The 22,116-nt window shown below is 36.8% G+C and overlaps 1 protein-coding gene across 5 annotated transcripts in view; it reads right to left on the minus strand.

Moving 5' to 3' along the window:
• The window catches only part of LOC136038502 (cyclic nucleotide-gated channel alpha-3-like), a gene marked incomplete in the record, with an annotated part of 208,048 nt that overhangs the window by 127,467 nt on the left and 58,465 nt on the right, over window positions 1–22,116 (minus strand). For all 5 annotated transcript variants that reach the window (XM_065721626.1, XM_065721600.1, XM_065721609.1 and 2 more), the window contains 1 exon segment: window positions 9,945–10,165. In XM_065721626.1, the coding sequence (XP_065577698.1) occupies window positions 9,945–10,165 (221 nt within the window).

Below are 22,116 nucleotides of genomic sequence, written 5' to 3' on the forward strand. Positions count from 1 at the left end.
ATGAGCTTGGGAAGGGGGCTAGTTGCCCTCCGATTTTTTAGGTAACTTTAAAAGGGCACTATAGCTTTTAATTTCCATTAAAACGAGCCCTCTTGCGACATTCTAAGAATACTGGGTCGGTAAAACCACTCCTGGGGAAAAAACAACAATAAAAAAAACAAATAAACATCCACCTGTTATTTTTATTCTGGCAAAAATACAAAATTCCACATTATTGCAGATAAGAGCTTGAAACCTCTACAGTAAAGTTCTCTGATACGCTGAATCCGATGGTGTGATTTTCATTAAGATTCTATGACTTTAGGGGAAGTTTCTCCCTTTTTTTGAAAATAAGGCACATTTTTTCAGGCCCGTAACTTTTGATGGGTAAAATTAAAATTAATGAAACTTTTATATTTGAAATCAGCATAAAAATATATTTTTTTTTCTATGTTTATATTGGTATCAAAATTCAGTTTTTAGAGTTTTGGTTACTATTGAGCCGAGTCGCTCCTTACTATAGCTCGTTACTACGAACTGTTTGACACACATTTAGGTTTGATCACATTATATATCTGAACATGTCTCATGCAGCCAAATGAGCAAGGGGGCCTATTGCACCAGAGGAAAATAGTGAAAAATACCAGTTTACCCAAAATAAGATGGAAAACTTTATTTTTTAAAAGGTTTAAAAATAAAGGTTAATTGTCATTTAATGTTAAAAGGGTTGAAATTTTGTTTCATATAAAATTTATTCTATCGATGTTTGTATTTCCGTCAAAGCTCTGTTTTGAAAATCTGAGCTATTATTGGCAGGCAAGACTAGCTCTTAACTTGCAGTTCATTAGCATTGCAAGTAAATGGTTCCTCATAAATATGGCTATAAAAGTTTTTTTTTGAATGGTTTGAAACTAAAGAAACTAAGTCCCTGGACCAAAGGGACCCTAATGCATAAAAAAAGGAGTTTTTGCAGCTTCTGAACATAGACACTCATAAATTTCATCTTAAACAAGATGAATTTTCTAATGTATTTTCAAAAAGGTTTTTCTTTTATTCACATAAAATTTATTCTTTTGTAAAATGCTATATTATATTATAATTTTCTGTATTTGTATAGTTTTATGTTTACATTCCCATCAATGCTCTGATTTGAAAGTCTCGATTATTATTGGCAAGCAAGATTAGCTCTTTACTTGCAGTTCATTAATGTGAACTGTCTGAAATGCACAACTTTCAAAACATTTCAAACAGTATTGAAGTGCCACTGCTTTACTTTTTAATAGGCCACACACAGAGTGGTAGCCACTCTGGCTGCCACTTGTTACACGAGGATTTATTCCGAATAGTACTTAGTAAAGTTTAATAATTCCCAAAGCAGCTATTTTTGAAATCTCTCTACTACGAGCTGAACTTCATTTGGTTCTCTATTTATATGAACTCAGTATTTAGCTTTTCTAAATGTTATTTCGATGGATACAAGGGTGCGATGTCTCTGCTTTTAAGTATTTATTTAAAAAAAGAAAACTCTATACGAAAAGTAGGTTTTTCAAAGAAAAGTAAGGAGCCATATAAGATTTGAGGCCTGCAAAATAAATTCCTATAATAACTTAAACTCAAAACCGACCAGAAATTACTTTTACAGAATGAATAAAACCAAAAACGAACAGAAATTAAGTAAATAATCTTAGCAAATATACAGATAAGAAGTACTAGTACAAATGAATAAATAAATCTTGAAGCTTGTAAAAATTAAATCGAATATTCAAGTCAAACCTAAAACGAACAAAAATCACAACAAATATAATTTTAGCTACATTCTCCTTCCCCCTCATTTGACAGTAAAAGTCTAAAGCCTTTTGCGTCATGTGCATTTTATTAAAAATTACGCGTCCTTTAGCTTCAATAGTCCTCGGAAAGAACTAATAAATGGAAATGAATTAGTATATATTAACATTCCCTTCAAAATGTCCTGAAAGCTTAAACTCAATAAGCTTCAGCCGCTCTTGAGATATTGCAGATGCGTCTTTTTGATAAACTGGATGTATATAACATCCTTTGATTTAGTTTAACATGCTTTCCAACATCTCTTGAAGTTTCACTTTACGGCCCTTAGTCTTTCTGAACACACCAAGAATCAAACATTCCCCCTTTTCCAAATGATAGATCCTGCATGTGAAAAATGGAAAATTGTATAATTTACAATTCTTGTCCTGGGGACTCTTGGGGGGCATTGCATCCCTAGAGGCATAGTTACGACAACTTTGGAATGTTTTGAACAAAATTACCTTTTCAAAATTTTGTGAAAAGGGAAAAAAGGTGAGGAAAGAAAGCATTCAAAAAGGAAAAGAGGGGTGGTTGCCCACCGATTGGTCTTCAATATCTTTCTGAACATCCCTTGAGAGTTTCAACTTAATGTTTTCAGCAATTCGTTATATGGTACTAATATACTGTTTTGACAACCAGTATGCATACGGTCTATTTAAAGTGTTTGGCGCCCTTTCAAAAGCTGTTGGGGGTTAAGTCATCCCCGTAGGTACAGTTATTTGACCTTTAGACTTTTTTCAACAAGAGGCATTTAAAAATATTGGTCTAATGTTTTTTGGACGGTAAAAGCTACGAAGGGCACGAGAGGGGGCTGGCAGCCCTTCCACAAATTTTCAACATCCCCTAAACATATCTTGAAAGTTTTTAACTTAATACCCTAAGGAGTTCTTGAAATATCGCAGATCCTCCTTTTTGATAAACTGGGTGCACGTAGGGCCTTTTGATTTCGGTTAACACTCCCTTCAAAATTCTCCAACGCTTCACCTTAATTCCCATAGCTTTTTCGGACACACCCAGAATCAAACATTTATCCCATTTCTAATGAAAAACTCAGCATGTAAACAATGGGCAAATCCCAAAATTTATAATATTTATCTCGGGGCTTTGAGGGCATGGCCTCATCTCCAGGGAGGCTAAGCCCCCGGACACCACTCTGTTATACGATCATATCCTCCATATGAGGAAACGCTTCTGGTAAAAAAAAAAATATATACGAAATAGGCCTATAGGCCTAATATGTCAAAGCCTTATGGTCCTTTACTATAGGCAAGGCTATAACATTGCCTACTGACAGTACTAGCCAACTAAAATTAAATAATACGGAGTATTGACTATTATTTGTTCCACACACACATCATGACATACATTTAACTACCTTCCTTTGTCAAAAGGAAAGCCTCATGAGCCGAGTTTATTAAATTGATTTAAAGAAAAAATTGATAGCTATTTCAATATTACTTTTTCTAAAGTAAAACATATTTATGCTAGCAGAGGGCAATTATGAACTAGCTCCCCCCCCCTCGTGTCTTCCAGTATTTAATGTTAAGACATTATTTTGTGTAATTTTAACGCTATAGTTTGGCAATAAGCGAGTTTACAAGAAACATTCCACTAATCCTTCAGTAACCGCAGCACTTTCCCAAAAAGGCTCCTTTGTCTGGTGCTTTGACTGGAAAAAAGACCGCTTTTAGTTCCTGTGATATACCTGTTATTACAATCGATTCCAATTCGTCACTGACAGTGAATGAAAACTATCTTCGAAAGAAAACCGTTTCATTTCTACCAGTGACGAAATAAATTAAAATCGATTGCAATAAGATATATTGAATGCAGGGATACATTAGAATGCGACAAAAGAGAAAAAGAAAACCCAATTGACTGAGAATAACATCAGGTTTGTGGCGTAGGACGTCACAAGATTTCCACAGAACTAGAGTTTATAAATACATCTAATTATTATGTAGATGTAACCATGATGACTCAAGGTCTTTTATTTAGATGTTGCCGATTATACTTCGTATGTATGTATTTCACACAGAAAAAAAAACCTTCGCCTTTTTCTTAGCTAGAACCTAGTGAAGACTGGACCACTTTTTGAGGCTGTAGCTTATGGCCAGGAAGCAAAAAATATAGCTTCCTTTCTTTGTTTTGTGGCTTACGGCTAGGAAGCAAAAAATACAGCTTCTTTTCTGTGTTTTGTGGCTTACGGCTAGGAAGCAAAAAATATAACTTCTTCTTTTTTTATTTTGAGGCTGTGGTTTATAGCTAGGAAGCAAAAAATGCAGCTTCTTTTCTTTGTTTTGAGGCGGTGACTTATGGCTAGGAAGCTAATAATACAGCTTCTTTTCTTTGTTTTGTGGCTTATGGCTAGGAAGCAAAAAATACAGCTTCTTTTATTTGTTTTGAGGCTATGGCTTATGGCTAGGAAGCAAAAAATACAGCTTCTTTTCTTTGTTTTGAGTCTGTGGCTTATGACTAGGAAGCAAAAAATACAGCGTCTTTTCTTGGTTTTCCTGAGGATGGCTTCATGTCTCAGTAACGTTTTTAAAGCTCTCGCCTTTGCAAGTGTATTAAATAAAAAAAACAAGTTTTTTTAAATGAAAGTAAGGAGCGACATTAAAACTTAAAACGAACAGAAATTACTCCGTATATGAAAGGGGCTTTTCCTCCTCGACACCCCGCTCCTTACGCTAAAGTTTTTTATTGTTTTAAAAAGTAGAGTTGCGAGAAAGAATCAAACTTTAGCGCAGATGTTTTTTAGTCATTAGCAAGACTAAAAAAAAGTAAATATTAAGCTTTTCAGACCTGTTGTGACACCACAATTCTGAAATATAATTTCGACAGCCTAAAGAAGTTAGGGTTTTAAATTTCCTCTCTTTGTTATTACGAAATGAAGATTTTCGCCTTCCAGTTGGCTTTTGTGGTAATACGGATAGATTCCCTGTATAAACTTAAATTTAATTAAATACTTTTTAGCGGTATGTCTCATTAGTAAAATCTAATAGAGACCGCACAAAGCAACTAAAACCTTGTTTCAAACTTATTTGCAAAAATAAACAGTCTTAATAATTAAAACCTTATTAAAACTAAATTATTAAGAACGAATTACAAAAAATAACTTTTGTCCCAACCCAAACAAGAGCAAGCGGTCCGAACCACAAATCCACCACTACGTCAGGGGGGAGCGTGCACCACCACCCCTCTCTCTGGATCCACCACTTGATTAGTTGGCCTATTTGACAATGCAAACCAAAAAATTGAAGTATGTAGTAAACGAAAAGATCAGTAAAATTGACATCTGATTGTTTGAATTGGTTAAGTGGAAATTCAAGGAACTATACATATCTTTAAAAAATGGAATTCAATTTTCACTCCGTATGAAGTTGTGCAGTTTTCAGCAGTAGTGGGTGCCAAATTAAAAAAGAAGAAATGTGGATGAACAATGTTTTGTTGCTGATTTCAATGCAAAAATAGGTGACGACTGCGAATATTACCCCCAGTCTATGGGCTGTCATGGCCTCGGTAATCGGAACGAAGATGGTGAGCTTCTAATCGATTTTGCACTCTCAAATGACCTAGTTATCGGCGGGGGTTCGTTCCAATACTGTGATATCCAAAAATACTCCTGGACCTCCCCAGATGGTATCACCAGAAATCGGATCGACCACTGCCTAATCAGTCGCAAACTGTGCACTAGCCTCATGGACGTAAGTTCACAGAGAGGAGTTGATGTAGGAGCTGATGTCCTCTATCGACTATTTAGCAACCCACGATCTGATTTCTGTTGTCATTTGTGCCAGAAAGGAGATGCTGTGGTTGAAGCCTTGGATACGCCTGGTCAACATGAAGAACTCTTTGCATTCGCCGACGACACCACCTTGGGGGCTGCAGCACCTGATGAATCATCTCTTATCCTCAAGCTACAATTGATGACAGAAAATATATATCGTTGGTTTGATGCAAATTTGTTAGCTTTGAATGTAAAAAAATTGTTTCTTCTTATATTCTCCCGCATAGGCAAAAGCTGCCCTACAGTGACAGAGCTTAAAACATCTAAGGGATCCATATCCCGCCCAGCTGACCGGTTTATTCGATTCCTTGGGATACTTCTGGATGAAAATCTATCTTTCAAACGGCATACGGAGTCAATGAGATTAAAGGTTTCTCGAGGCCTTGGAATTATTCCAAAGCTGAAGCGAGTCTTTCCTTTCTCTATCCTTCGTCTATTATATTTCTCTCTTATTTACCCTTATTTATGCTACTGCTCGTCACTGTGGATGTCGACATTTCCATCTGTACTTACACCTTTACATAATCTCCAACTGAAAGCAGCAAAAGTTCTTCAGTCTACCACCCATATTTTTGTTGAACTTCTGAAGATTAAAGATATTCATACATTACACCTCTCTTTCATTGCGTTTCAGTATTTCCGTGGAGACCTTCCATCAAGTTTTTCCGGGCTTTTTGAAATTGTTCGAAATGTCAGTGCTTATGAAACTAGAAACAAGGATGATGTGCTAGTGCCATCCACCCCTGCAGTGCGCTCGGACTTTGGTCTGATAGTTGCTGTCGGACGTGCCTGGAATTCCATTCCTGTTGGGATTCGACGGTCCTGTACCATAGGATCCTTCAAGAAACGGTTGAAGAATTTTTTAATAAACAAAGTTAAATTAAATTATAATATTGATCAGTTATTTATATTGTTTAGTTATCAAGATTTAATTTATTTATTTAATTATTTAGATTGAATTTATTTATTTAGATTTGGGTGGTGTGAGTGTTGGATCCTCGATGTATATATATTTTTTTATTTTTATTTATTTTTTGTAAGTAGGTGGTGCGGAGACCGGTTGTACTCGGGTGAGGATTGGTGAGTAGACTCTAAATATATTTTAAGTGTGAATGAAATTAATAGTTATTTATGTTTTGTTTTGTTGTTTTTTTTCCCCAAATAACGGGCCATTGAGCCCTTTGGGATATTTTTTGTTTATAAATGGATGGATATTGGTAATAAAAGGAACTTGAACTTGAACTTGAGATCACAACCTGACGAGTGCCAAATTTAAAGCCAAACTGAAGAAAAATACTAATCAAGTACCTTTTGACTCGGATAAACTAATAAAAAATAAAACAGTAAAAAAGAGCTTCGTGATCCAACTTTTTAACAGATTTGGATCACTTTCCGTGCCAGAAAATCTTGACCAAGAAGAACTACAGGAAGCCGCGAAAAACTCCTGCCATACGGCGGCGACAGACTAACTGGGTCACAAGAAACGCCCTGAAGATCAATGGCTCTCCGACCGAACTTGGAATCTCATAAGGAAGAGCAAACGCATAAAAGAAACCCTTCTTCAAAGCCAAAGACCAGGCTGCTTTGTCTTAAGAAAAACGCACATTGCCGCAAAACAGACAAAGCCATAAAGAAGAGCGCAAGAAATGACCACCGAACCCTGGTCGAGAACAAAGTCAAAATTGTCTAGGAAGCAGCCAGGAGAGGAAATTCTAGAGCCCTAGATCAGATCACAAGTGACGTCGTTGGAAAGAAGCATAGCGTCAGTGGCCCAGCCCGAGACCTATCTGGTGTACTCGTGACCAAACCAGCAGCTGTGAATGAATTATGGGCATCCTACTTCGAAAGACCGAAAGACTACTCAATTGGCAACCACCCGATGAGCCACCCAAAATTACCGCAACGCCATCCTTCTCCCTTAAAATTAGTGTGGAGCCCCCAAGAACTACAGAGATTCAAGCAGCTGCCAAGAAATTGAAGAATGGTAAATCCCCAGGAGAAGACCGTATATCAGCAGAGATGATAAAGGTCTCAGTTGTAGAACTGATAATATTCTGGACCAACTTCTTCGTTACAATATGGGAAAAGGAAAAGGTACCAGTTGATTGGAAGTGCGGCATACTAATACGCCTGTTCAAAAAGAGTGATGCCAGTGTCCCAGGAAACTGGCAAGGAATAAGCTTGATTTCGGTCAGCTGTGTCATGTCATTCTGAAGAGGATACAAAATGAGCTCGAAAAGCCCTTAAGGAGCGAACAATACAGGTTCAGCACGAACTGTTCTTGTGCCGATCCTACGTTTACTTTGCGAGTCCTCATTGAAGAAAGTCGAGAATGGTGTTCAAAGCTTTACATGATTTTTATAGACTTTGAAAAGGCTATTGACTCTGTAGATCGGGTAAGTTTGTGGAAGAATATTTTTTATTACGGGATCCCATGTAAAATAATCTCAATTATTTTACATCAAGTAAACACAGCGAGCGAGTGCTGCATCAAGACACCCGAAGGCCAAACCATATAATTTTGAATTCTATCTGGCGTCAGGGCTCTGTGTTGTCACCGTTACTTTTCGTGATAATCATCGACTTTATTCTCCGCAACTCCGTGACAGATGTTATCCGACTTTCTGCCAAAGTGACAGGTGGTGACCTAAACTGTGCAGATGACATCACAATGCCACAATCGTGCAAACAACTTCTGCAAGAACTTCTAAACAGGGTCAGAGCAAAAAAGCAAGCCAACATGGCCTAAGAATAAATTCGAGAGAAACCAAAATAATTTTGACTACTGATTCCCCACTTCTTATCAGATGTGGGAATGAGCATATCGAACAGGTCGTGGAATTCAAATACCTTGGAAATATAATTAAGAATACGGGATAAACATTCAAAGAAATAACGACCGATATAGGTCAGGGGAACGCCGCCTTCAATAGGCTCAAGCACAAATGGAAGTCGAAAAACTGTTGAACTCCTGTTCAACAGCAGTGTCATCCCAGTCCTTCTTTACGCAGCTGAAACTTGGGGCTTGAACCAGCAATAGGAAAAGAGAATCCTTGCACTCGAGAATAATGGTCTTTAAACATTTTTAAACATTCATTGGTCAGACAGGATCACAAATGAAAAAGTCTGAAAACTTACCAACCAGTCTCTAATGACAAATATCATTAGGGCTCGGAGGTGGTGACACTTAGGCTATGTTATCCAAATGCAAGACGCTCAGATCCCAAAAGCCACTTCACATTGGCATCCAAACGGAAGTCGAAGACGGGGAAGACCTCGGAACACTTTACATCAAACATACCAGTCTGATCTGCAATCCATGCTTCTCTTCAACCCGATTGGAAAGACACATACGCAACTGCCAAATTCAGAAAAGATTGGCCAAGTCTCGTGGATACCCTGGGTGCCTCTGGCGGCACAGGCAGATCTAAGGTCTAAGGCAAGGTAGATGAACAATAAGCAAAGAGAAATTCAAAACATATTGAACGAAACAGCTTAAGAAGGCGCACCTGTCATTTGAATGTGCAACTGTCTATTGGAACTAATAGATAGTTCATTTTTAAAGTTTAACAGACAAAAGTAATTTAATTTGTGATTTAGGTTATTAGATAGAATATTTCCGGGACCTTTGAGCAGTGGGGCAAGTGAGTGTTGAATTGTGACTTTAGGGAAAGGGATGACTAAATAAAATGATACTCTGTTGGTCCAAGTTATGAAATTTAATTAATTTGTTTTGATCATCTATTTACAAGGTTCACCATGGCAATAGTGATAAAAATTTGGTACCGCTCTCGAAGCTTCAGAATTTTAGACCAATCAGAGAAAAAAAGATCTTAGGAACTCGTGGTTTTCAGGTAAAAATAGGACTTAGATGTGTTCACTGGACAAAAGTATTATTATCATAATTCTCATGGTACATTAAAGGCTTCAAACTGAATATTGATGCAGGTCTTTTGTTACGTGGAATCAGCCCATAGAAAGATAAAAGAATAATATCCGAAAATGATTATGCTAGCGCTAAAATAGACCTTTAAAATCAAGTAGTTGCCAGTTATCAGAGTTTTCTTAAGACCATGCTCTCGCTAATTATACTGCCCATTGCTTTAGCAAAAGTAAAACGTTAGGATCCAGCATATGAAGAGCATAGAGGTTCTAACTATTTAAATAGTCCTCTTTTATATCAAACATTCAAACCAGCAGAGGCAGAAATAGTTTACAAATGTGTGCTTTTATTTATTGACAGAAGTGACTGTAGGCTGGTTCAAGCATCATTTTTCTTAAAATTAAGAATAGTACAGAATTCAGTCTGTAATGGATCACGAGTGACCGAATAAAAGGAAGCAGCACATACCAGCCGGATCGAAGACAAATGTCCATTTACATCGGGAGGAATGAGACTCTAGTTTCTTGTTTAAATTCAGACTTAATCTATTTCTAATATCTCTTCTTCTTGCATCGCGTGTACTTCTTGTTATTTCTGCAGCGGGGGAACTTACTCTGTGCTTCTGAATGCTGGACATTGAATCTTTGGAAGATCGTTTTACAAGAAGATGACCATGTGCCGGAAATATCCTAAAATGCAAATTTATTTGTTAACTATTGCGTATTTGAATTCTCTTTTTTGATAGTATTTGTGTGTTGCCATCAACCTTTGGCTTTTTATACTATAAGCATCTATCTATCTATTTATTGGAAGTGCTATAATCTTAAATGCGCCTAGAAAAAATCACAAAAGCTCGTATCAAACAGTTCGTGGTAACGAACTGTAGTAAGGGACGACCTGGCTCAATAGCAACAGAGACTCTAAACCACGGAATTTTGATATCAATATTTACATAAAAAAATCGTATTTTAATGCTGATCTTAAATATATAAGTTTCATCAAGTTTAGTCTTACCCATCAAAAGTTACGAGCCTGAGAAAATTTGCCTTATTTTAGAAAATATAGAGAAACACCCCCTAAAAGTAATACAACCTTAACGAAAATCACGACTTCAGATTGAGCGTATCAGAGAACCCTATTGTAGAAGTTTCAAGCTCCTATCGACAAAAACGTGGTATTTCGCATTTTTGCCAGAAGACATTACGGATGCGTGTTTATTTGTTTTTTTTTGTTAGTTTTTTTTCCTAGGGGTGATCGTATCGACTCCGTGGTCCTAGAATGTCGCAAGAGGGCTAAATCTAACGGAAATAAAAATTTCTAGTGTCCTTTTTAAGTGACCGAAAAAACTGGAGGGCACCTAATGGCTATTGGGAAGCGTACAGACGTATTCAGGGTGATTTCTTTGGTTTGGGGAGAATTTGAGAGGGGTTGCGTGGGAGGATCTTTCCATGGAGGGTCATGGGGGAAGAGAATTTCAATGAAGGGGTCGCAGGACTTTCTAGCATTATTTATAAAGAAAATGAAAAAATAAATATGAAAAGTTTCTTCAAATGGAAGTAAGGAGAAGCATTAAAACTTAAAACAAACAGAAATTATTACGCATATAAGGGGTTCACCGACTCGTAATACCTCGCTCTTTACGCTAAAGCATTTTTAGTAATGTCAACTTTTTATTCTACGGCCTTTGTGATTAAGGGGTCATTCTTAAGAAACTCGGAAAAAATTCAAGTTTTAGTGTAGAACGCGAGGTATTGACGAGGGGGGTGAACCCCCTCATATACGTAATAAAAAAATACGATAACAGAAGTTCGTTACTTTAGTTAATTCGTTGCATATTTTTTTTACTAATGAAAACGTTCGTAAGAAAATTAAAAGTTCTAGTTTTCTTTTTAAGCAATCAACAAAGCTAAGAGCTCATTTGGCACTTGTGACGAGGCAAAAAGAGCTAAGAGCCAAGAGATCATGCCAAGAGCCAAGAGCTCTGAGTAAGGATGTCCTTCTAAATATCAAAATTCATTAAGATCTGATCACCCACTCGTATGTTATAAATACATAATTTTTTCTAATTTTTCCTCTCCCTTTAGCCCCCCCCCCCAGATGGTCGAATCTGGGAAAACGACCTTATCAAGTCAATTTGTGCAGCTCTCTGACACGCCTACTAATTTTCATCGTCCAAGCACGTCCAGAAACACCAAACTCTCCAAATCACTAAAACCCTCCCCCCAACTCCCTCAAAGAGAGCGAATCCAATACGGTTCCGTCAATCACTTATCAAGGACATTTTCTTATTCTATCCACAAAGCTTCATCCCGATTCCTCCACTCCAAGTGTTTTCCAAGATTTCCCCCTACAACTCCCCCCAATGTCACATGATCTGGTCGGAATTTGAAATTAGAGCTTTAAAGCGCAAGACCCTTCTTAATATCAAATTTCATTAAGATCTGGTCACCCCTTCGTAAGTTACAAATACCTCAATTTTCAAAATTACCCCCCCCCCCTCCAACTCTACCAAAGAGTGCAGATCCGGTCCGATTATATCGGTCACGTGTCTTAGACAGGTTTTTATTCTTCCCATCCAGTTTCATCCTGATCTCACCAATTTAAGTATTTTCTAAGATTTCCGGTTCCCCTCAACTGCTCCCCCACCCAATTACACTGGATCCGGCTGAGATTTAAAATAAGAGATCTGAGTCATGAGGTCCTTCTAAATATGAAGTTTCATGAAGATCCGATCACTCCTTCGTAAGTTAAAAATACGTAATTTTTCCTTATTTTCAGAATTAACTCCCTCACCCAATAGAGCAGATCCGTTCCAATTATGTATATCAAGTATCTAAGACTTCTGCTTACTTTTCCCATCAAGTTTCACCCCAATCCCTCCAATCTAAGCGTTTTCCATGATTTTAGGTTCCCCCACCCCAAACTCCCCCCAATGTCACCAGATCAGGTCGAGACTTAAAATAAGAGCTGTGAGACACGATATTCTTCTAAATATCAAATTTCATTGAGATCCGAGATCCCGTTCGTAAGTTAAAAATACCTCTTTTTTTCTAATTTTTCAGAATTAACCCCATCTCCCCAACTACCCCAAAGAGAGTGGATCCGTTCCGGTTATGTCAATCATGTATCTAGGACTTGTGCTTATTTTCCCACCAAGTTTCATTCCGATCCCTCCACTCTAAGTGTTTTCCAAGTTTTAGGTTTCTCCTACCCACCTCCCCCCCAATGTCACCAGATCCAGTCGGAATTTAAAATGAGAGCTCTGAGACACGATATCCTTCTAAATATCAAATTTCATTGAGATCCGACTATCCGTTCGTAAGTTAAAAATACCTTATTTTTTCCAACTTTTCAGAATTAATCACCCCCCCCCCCAACTACCCCGAAGAGAGCAGATCTGTTCTGGTTATGTCAATCATGTATATAGGACTTGTGCTTATTTTTTCCACCAAGTTTCATCCCGATCCCTCCACTCTAAGTGTTTTCCAAGATTTTAGGTTTCCCCTCCCAACCCCCCCCCATCCAATGTCACCAGATCCGTCCGGGATTTGAAATATCAGCTCTGAGACACGATATCCTTCCAAACATCAAATTTCATTGAGATCTGATCAAGCGTTCGTAAGTTAAAAATACTTCTATTTTTTCCGAATTAACAGAACCCCACTCCCCCCCTCCAGATGATCAAATCGGGAAAACGAATATTTCTAATTTAATTTGGTCCGGTCCCTGATACACCTGCCAAATTGCATCGTCCTAGCTTACCTGGAAGTGCCTAATGTAGCAAAACCGGGACCGACAGACCGACAGAATTTGCGATTGATATATGTCACTTAGTTAATACCAAGTGCCACAAAAATTGGAGGTCAGCTTGGCCTACTCCCCCACTCCTTTTTTTCTCAAAATCTTCCGATTAAAACTATGAGAAGCCATTTAGCAAAGAAAATATACAAATTTTGTTTTCTTTATTTATGTGCGGAGAGCCAAAATCAAAACTTGCATTAATTCAAAGACGTTCAGACATTAAATAAATAAATATATAGATATTCATATATATAAAATCAATTTTTGGCCCCAAGGACAAAAATTCCACCGTAAATGCTTGGTGGTTATAGCCTTTCATTTGCTTAAGGCTTGTGAAAAAAAAATAATATTATTTCATAACTTATGTATGCGTCTCGTAAGATTTCTTTAGCAATTCTTTTGTGTAATTTAATAAAAAAAACAAGTTTTTTTAAACTGAAAGTAAGGAGTGACATTGAAACTTAAAACGAACAGAAATTACTTCGTATATGAAAGGGGCTGCTTCCTCATCAACGCCCCGCTCTTTACGCTAAAGTTCGACTCTTTCTCTCATCTCTTCTTTTTAAAACAGTAAAAAAATTTAGCGTAAAGAGCGGGGCGTTGATTAGCAAGCAGCCCCTTTCATATACGAAGTAATTTCAGTTCGTTTTAAGTTTCAATGTCGCTCCTTACTTTTAGTTAAAAAAAACTTTTTTTTTTATTTATTTAATTTCTGAACGTTTTTGAATCAATGCATATTTTGATTTTGGCTCTCCGCAGAGGAAAAATTAAAACAAAATTTGCATATTTTTTTTATTTTTTTTTGGCTAAATGGCTTTCTCATAATTTTGATCGAATGATTTTGAGAAAAAAAGAGCAGGAGAGGAAGTCTAGTTGCCCTCTGATTTTTTGGTTAATTATAAAGGCAACTAGAACTTTTAATTTTTTACGAATCTTTTTATTAGTAAAAGATATACGTAACGTATAAATTAGCTTACTTAAAGAACTATTGTATTCTCATGTTTTTATTACATATATGAGGGGGTTCACCCCCTCGTCAGTATCTCGCTCTTTACGCTAAAGCTTAAATTTTGTCCCAATTCATTAAGAATGACCCATGAATCAAAAAAGCCGTAGAATAAATAGCTGAAATTACTAAAAGTACTTTAGCGTAAAGAGCGAGGTATTAGGAGGAGTTGAGCCCTCCTCATATGGCTAATAATTTCCGTTCGTTATAAATTTTATTTACTTCCAGCGGAAAAAAACTTATTCATATTCATTTTTTCATTTTTTTTTAAATAATGCTAATAAATCCTGCGCTCCCTTCATGGAAATTTTCTTCCCTTATGACAAATTCCTCGATGGAAAGTCTCCCAGCATATCCCCCTCTTCTCTACCCCTCCCCCAACCGAAAAATCCTCCTGAAAACGCCTAATACTTCCCAATAACCATTACTATATGTAAGCACTGGTCAAGGTTTGTAACTTGTAGCCCCTCCAACGGGGACTCTGGGGGAGTACGGGGGACCCGTTGACTTTGGGAAAAAATTAGCGTGGGAGGGGGCCTAGGTGCCCTCCAATTTTTTTGGTAACTTAAAAAGGGCACTAGAACTTTCCATTTCCGTTAGAACGAGCCCTCTCGCAACATTCTAGAAGAACTGGGTCGATACAATCACCCCTGGGGAAAAAAACAAACAAACAAATAAAGACGCATCCGAGATCTGCCTTCTGCCAAAAAATACAAAATTCCACATTTTTGTACATAGGAGCTTGAAACTTCTACAGTAGGGTTTTCTGATACGGTGAATCTGAAGGCGTGATTTTCGTTAAGATTTTTTTTTACCTTTTTGTGGGTGTTTCCCCCTATTTTCTAAAATAACGCAAATTTTCTCAGGCTCGTAACTTTTGATGGGTGAGACTAAACTTGATGAAACTTATATATTTAAAATCAGCTTAAAAATACGATTCTTTTGATATAGCTATTGGTATCAAAATTCCATTTTTAGAGTTTTGGTTACAATTGAGCCGGGTCGCTCCTTACTACAGTTCGTTACCACGAACTGTTTGATGACTGAGATTTTTCGCTTAAATAGCCTTTGTGATTGGTTTGAAGGTTCTACATAGGACAAAGGTTCTATATATGCTATATAGGGCATATTCTCAAATGCGTCATAGTAATGTCGTCATAGCACTGTCATAGCAATGGATAATTGTATTGATTAGTAATACTACTGCTGTAACTACTATTACAACTGTACCTAAGGGAATGAAGGTTAAATTTTCAAATAATATTTCTGAAACTTTCTAGTGTACGGATGAAAACCTACCATGCGCATGCAGGTTGTCAAAGGGGAATATCAGCAATATCTTAGGAACAGTTAAGTATGAGAAATTAAAACTCACAGCGTTTGTACTGAGGGACGTTGAACTAACCAAAAGACAATATTTTAACCATGATACTACTGCTTCCAGTCCCAGATCTATTACTAGTACTACTAATATTATTATTGGTAATATTACTTCTGCTGCTACTAAACCTAAGACTACTACTATTAAATCTACTCCTACAACTTCTACTACTATAATTATTGCCCCCCAATTACTTGCTATTTCAGGCAATATTGTAACTGTATTGAAATAAATCGAAACACGCTACACCCGCATAGGTTGCCAAGAGGACATATTAGCAATGCTTCAGGAATGATTGATGGTATTAAGTTGCTACTGCACAAGCTAAGGGTATTAAGGTGAAACTTTCAAGGAAAATTTAGGCATATGCTGAACTAAATCAAAACAAACTATGATAATTTAGATTGTCAACAGGCAGACAAAGCAATTCCACAATAACGGCTCATATTATTAAGTTAGACATTTCAAGGTGAGTTGTGACGGGCTTAAGGGGTATATGTATATATGCTTGTTGCTTAAGTAATATATATATATATATATATATATATATATATATATATATATATATATATATATATATATATATATATATATATATATATATATATATAAAATGCTGGCAAATTTTTGTTGAGGGAGTAAAAGAAGATTCTCTTCACGCTGACGAGGCATGCAAATCTATCATAGACGACATTAGTTCTATCGATGTTAATATCAGAAAAGCTGCAGTACAATCATGGTCAGCTGCTAAACAAGATCTATAAACAAGACCAGTTGGTTGCACTACGCATTGTCAATGAAGTCTTTGAAGCTAAGGGGTCTAGAATCGGACAAATGATATTCTGACAAAGAAAAAATGTTTATGGTAGGGACGATGGAAAAAATTATGAAAATTATTGACTATGGTCAAATATGGCTCTGCTCCGAAGCATGGGCGCTCCGAAAAGCAGATGAAAATTTACTAGATATTCTCCAGGGAAATTGTCTACGAATTGTTCTGGGTACCCTTCTGATTGACCTTATTGAAAATAGTAGTTTTTACGAAAAATGTGGTTCAATCCCGCTTTCTAGGGCTATAATGAAAGAAAGGTAGAGATGGCTAGGCCACGTTCTGCGGATCCGTCTGGGGCTACACGGAAATTAGGTCGTCCTTGTCTAGGTTGGGAGGATGTCATAAATAAAGCTTTAAAGGAAATCGGAACTTTCTGGGAGGGTGTAAAGAGGGAGGCATTGAATGGATTAGGCTGGAGGAGGAGCGGGTATAACTCTAGTGGCCTTAGGCGGCTTGGTGCTGCAGTGAGTCTTTAGTAGTAGTAGTAGTAGTAGTATTTCATGGAATTGGTCTTCAGGAGCTGTACCAAGGACAGGGGCTGGTTTGTCTTCAGGGGCTGGTTGCACTACGCATTGTCAAGGAAGTCGTTGAAGCTAAGGGTCTAGAATCGGACAAATGATAGTCTGACAACGAAAAATTTGTTTATGCTAGGGACGATGGAAAAAATTATGAAAATTATTGACTGTTGTCAAATATGGCTCTGAAGCATGGACACTCCGAAAATCAGATGAAAATTTACTAGATATTTTCCAGAGAAATTACCTACGGAATGTTCCGGGTACCCGGCTGACTGACCGGACAATCTGTTAAAATGTACAGACAATGGGACTGCGAAGAATGTTGTACATCCACAAGTTTTACGCAGTTAAAATTAGCACCTTGCATACGTGTTTCTTTTAGGGGGGGGGAGGCTTGCGGCTCTGAGAGAAATTAACAAAAGAAAGCGTGTCGATGTATTACAAGAGCAACACGAAACCAGGCTTGCGGCTGAAAGAGAAAGTAAAAAGAATATGTGTCGAGGAATTAGCAGAGTATATAAGTGGAATTACCAGTTGTATATCCGCAAGTTTGACACAGTTAAAAATTAGCACCTTGCACACGTATTGCTGGGGCACGTTGTGGAAAAAACTAAAAAATAAAGAAGAAAAAGAAAGTAAAAAAGAAGAAAAAATAACTAAAAAAACTTAAAAAAAGTTAAAAATTTAAAAAACTAAAAGGAAAAAAAATTAAAAAACTAAAAAAACAAAAAATAAAAAAAACGAAAAAAATAAAAAACAAGGGATTACAAGAATTCAAAAACCTTAAAAAAGAAAACCAAAACTTTGAAGCTTAGTAGATATCATTGTTAGAAATTGAACTTGCTTTGATAATCAAATATCTTTGAAAAAACTGCAATAGAACACAAGGGACAATAGGAATCCATATATAGAAGCCTGTCGCGTGCCGTGCTGGGGCCTGGTGGCGAATTCTTCGCTGTTCCATTGTCTGTGCATATAAATAGATTATCCGATTTACCGACTCTTGAGCATGCAACATATAATTGTCCATGTGAAAAACAATACGTATTAAGATCTAAGCCTTATTTTTCTAATGATTGCCCTTGAGCTTTGTTGATGGTGATTGCAAATTCTAATCGAATTGGGAATTGCAATCTTTTAAATTGAAAAGGCAGATCCATTGGAATCATGGGAATGCGAGGAGTAAGAACAGCCTCACCCTCGGAAGGCCCTGTCAAGACTGTTGTCTCTATTACGTTTTCCATTGTTTTTTGTTTTGTTTTTTACGGCAAGTCGCGTGCCGTTGCAAAGCTTTGGTGGGTTGATATTTCGCAACAGTACTATTGGTACGCCTATTTTTAGTTGTAGCACATGTGGTGGAAACCCTGGGAGATCCAGGGAATTTAGAAATTCTGACAGATAGTTAACAGCTTCATTTGATTCCAGAATTTTGTCGATTGACTTGTAAACGACTGCCTCGTCTCGAATCTTGGTCAGAATAATATTGTTGATCTCGTGGACGTCTTTGTTCTTGGCTGCCAGAATTGCTCGTTCACTTAGTCATTTATGATTTTTATAATTGGTTAGAATATTCGGAAATACCCTTTCAACCAAATCATTTTTTGACGTCACAAAATTACAGAATTCAGGAGGCAGTTGTATACGTCCTGAAATTGAGTAAACTGGGAACTTTTCGTTTCCAATTACCAGCAATTGATCTGAAAATATTTCAAAAAAGTGATCGTTTTGCAATCGGACGCGCATATTTATAGTTACTTTTAATGTCTTTACGTTTACCCATAAACTGAATTTTTTAGGCAAGCATTTATTTCATTCACAGGTGTCGATCTAGGAATAACAGATGATGTTTGCCTGAAATCTCCCGCAACCAATATTAATGTGCTGCAAAAGGGTTTGGAATTTCCTCGCAAATCTTGCAATTATCGATCAAGAGCCTCGAGCAATTTTTTGTGTGCCATTTTGCACTCGTCCCAAACAATAAGTTTGCATTGCTGCAATACTTTGCCCATCCCAGATGATTTGGAAATGTTGCACGTGGGAGTCTCTGTAGATTGCGTATTCAGAGGCAATTTCAAAGCGGAATGAGCATATATAAAAGATATATAGATATCTTTTTTTGGTTAGTAGGTTTAGATTTTCTTTTTTTTCTTTTTTAGTGTTTTTTTTTCTTTTTTCTTTTTTTCTTTTTTAGTTTTTTTCTTTATTTTTACTTTTTTTACCCTCTCGAATATGTTTTGAATAATACTGGAGTACCAAATTTCTTTTTTGGGAAAAGTTTTTATATATATATATATATATATATATATATATATATATATATATATATATATATATATATATATATATATATATATATATATATATATATATATATATATATATATATATATATATATATATATATATATATATATATATATATATATATATATATATATATACTAGCTGTTGGGGCGGCGCTTCGCGCCACCCCAACACCTAGTTGGTGGGGCGCTTCGCGCCCCCCCCAAGCCCCCCCGCGCGCGTAAGTCGTTACGCGCCATATTAGTTACGCGCCATTGTAGTTGTGTCCCTGTGTCCCACCTGTGAATATAGATAGATTTATATATGTGTTTCAAACTACGTAAAAATTGCGAATATACAACATTTTTGGCTTTCCCACTACTGGAAGCTTTCCGTTTCCAATTGCCAGCAATTGATCTGAAAATGTTTGACCAGAATCATCGTTTTGCAATCGGACACGCATATTTGTAGTTAATTTTAATATTTTTACGTGTGCCCATAAATTAGAATTTTTCAGGCAAGCATTCATTTCGTCTGCAGGAGTTAAACTACGTAAAAATTGCGAATATACAACATTCTTGGCTTTCCCATTGTCTGTGCATATACAAAGCCGTATGCACTAATAATGACGTCATATGCAAACGCTCTTTTTACAAACAAACATGCATACACACAACTCGTTTTTATATAGATAGATAGATAGATGGATACAATACAAATTAACTGCGTAAAACTTGCGAATATACAACATTCTTCGCTGTCCAATTGTCGCTGCATATAAATAGATTGTCAGGTTTACCGACCCTCGAACATGCAACGTACAATTGTCCATGGGAAAAACAATCAGTATTAAGATCTATACCACATTTTTCTAATGATTGACCTTGAGCTTTGTTAATGGTGATTGCAAATGCTAATCGAATTGGGAATTGCAATCTTTTAAATTGAAAAGGCAGATCCGTTGGAATCATGGGAATGCGAGGAATAAGAACAGCCTTACCCTCAAAATGCCCTGTCAAGATTGTCGCCTTTATTAGGCTTTCCATTGTTTTTTTTACGGCAAGTCGCGTGCCATTGCAAAGCTTTGGTGGGTCGCCTATTTTTAGTTGTAGCACGTGTGGTGGAAACCCTGAAAGATATATGGAATTTAAAAATTCAGATGGATAATTAACCGCTTCATTTGGTTCCAAAACTGTGTCGACTGACTTGCAAAGGACTGCCTGGTCTCGAATCTTGGTCAAAACAATATTGTTGATTTCGTGGACGTCTATATTTTTGGGTGCGAGAATCGCTCTTTCACTTAGCCATTTATTATTTTTATAATTTTTTAGAATATTCGGAAATACTTTTTCAATCAATTCATTTTTGGACGTCACTAAACTACAGAAATCAGCAGGTAGTTGTATACGTCCTGAAATTGAGTCTATCGTATCATAAATGTCTTTTTGTTCCGACGTTAACTTGTAAATGTTATTTTGTACATACGACAATAGATCACTCGTACTGTAACTTTGTTCACGATCCAATTCTACACATGTCGAAACAGCAGCGATACGGTTAGGTGAAGGTATTCCCAAATCCTGAAGAGGTTTGTTTGCCATACGTACGCACAAATCTTCTATAATAACTAAAAGCCATTTATTATTTTTAAAATTTTTAGAATATTCGGAAATACTTTTTCAATCAATTCATTTTTGGACGTCACTAAACTACAGAAATCAGCAGGTAGTTGTATACGTCCTGAAATTGAGTCTATCGTATCATAAATGTCTTTTTGTTCCGACGTTAACTTGTAAATGTTATTTTGTACATACGACAATAGATCACTCGTACTGTAACTTTGTTCACGATCCAATTCTACACATGTCGAAACAGCAGCGATACGGTTAGGTGAAGGCATTCCCAAATCTTGAAGAGGTTTGTTTGCCATACGTACGCACAAATCTTCTATAATAACTAAAGTGTCGTTATAAATTTCTGATGTAAAATCAAAAGTCATTTCTGACGTCTCTAACTGTTTTCGATGGAGTATATCTTCGGACATTTTTGACTTATATTTTTCCCATAACTCTGTAGGAGCTGATGGAGAGCAAGTGTACGAATTTCACTTGGGGTTGACGTTTCCTACGCGTCATTGATGCAGTTATCCCAGTGTTGGTCATTCTCCAATAAATTCAGAGCTTGGCATGCACTACGGTAAGTGTCATGTATAGTACCGTTTACAGTTCTCAAATACTCAAAGGATGTCGGACCGGGTACATTCACCAAAAGCAGGCGTAGAAAGACGCATTCATGTTGATTGGGGTGAACGGTGTAGAGTCTTCCTATCGTGGTATCTTTGAAGATGGTAGGTTGGCCGTAAACCCACTGGTTATCTACTTCGATGGTGGTACCGTTGCCATTGTAGGTTTTTCAGTCATTTTACAATTAGAAATTTCTCTTTCAACGGTCTTCTTACAATTAAAAATTTGTCTTTGAACGATATTCTTAAATACCTGTGTCCTGGTCGTCATTTATATTCCCTGTGTCCCGGTCGTCATTTGTGTCCCGGTATCCCAGTCTGTAATTTCTCTTTTTTCTTTTTTCTGTTTTCTTTTTCTTCTTTATTTTTCAGCTTCACTATGAAATACATATCGCCGAACCTTTGTTTTTTTAACTAAAATCTGGTAGTCATTGATGACCTTATCCAAGTCAAAATCCCAAACCCAATCATCATCGCTATCATTTTCAGTTTTAATATGTTTTGACTCTCGCTGTCCAGGTGGATCTTCATCTAACTGCGCGGTTTTGCGTTCTTTAGCCTCAAGCCTGTTTCCTTG

This window comes from Artemia franciscana, chromosome 2 (assembly GCF_032884065.1).
Source record: "Artemia franciscana chromosome 2, ASM3288406v1, whole genome shotgun sequence".
In the NCBI taxonomy this organism is placed as follows: Eukaryota; Metazoa; Arthropoda; class Branchiopoda; order Anostraca; family Artemiidae; genus Artemia; species Artemia franciscana.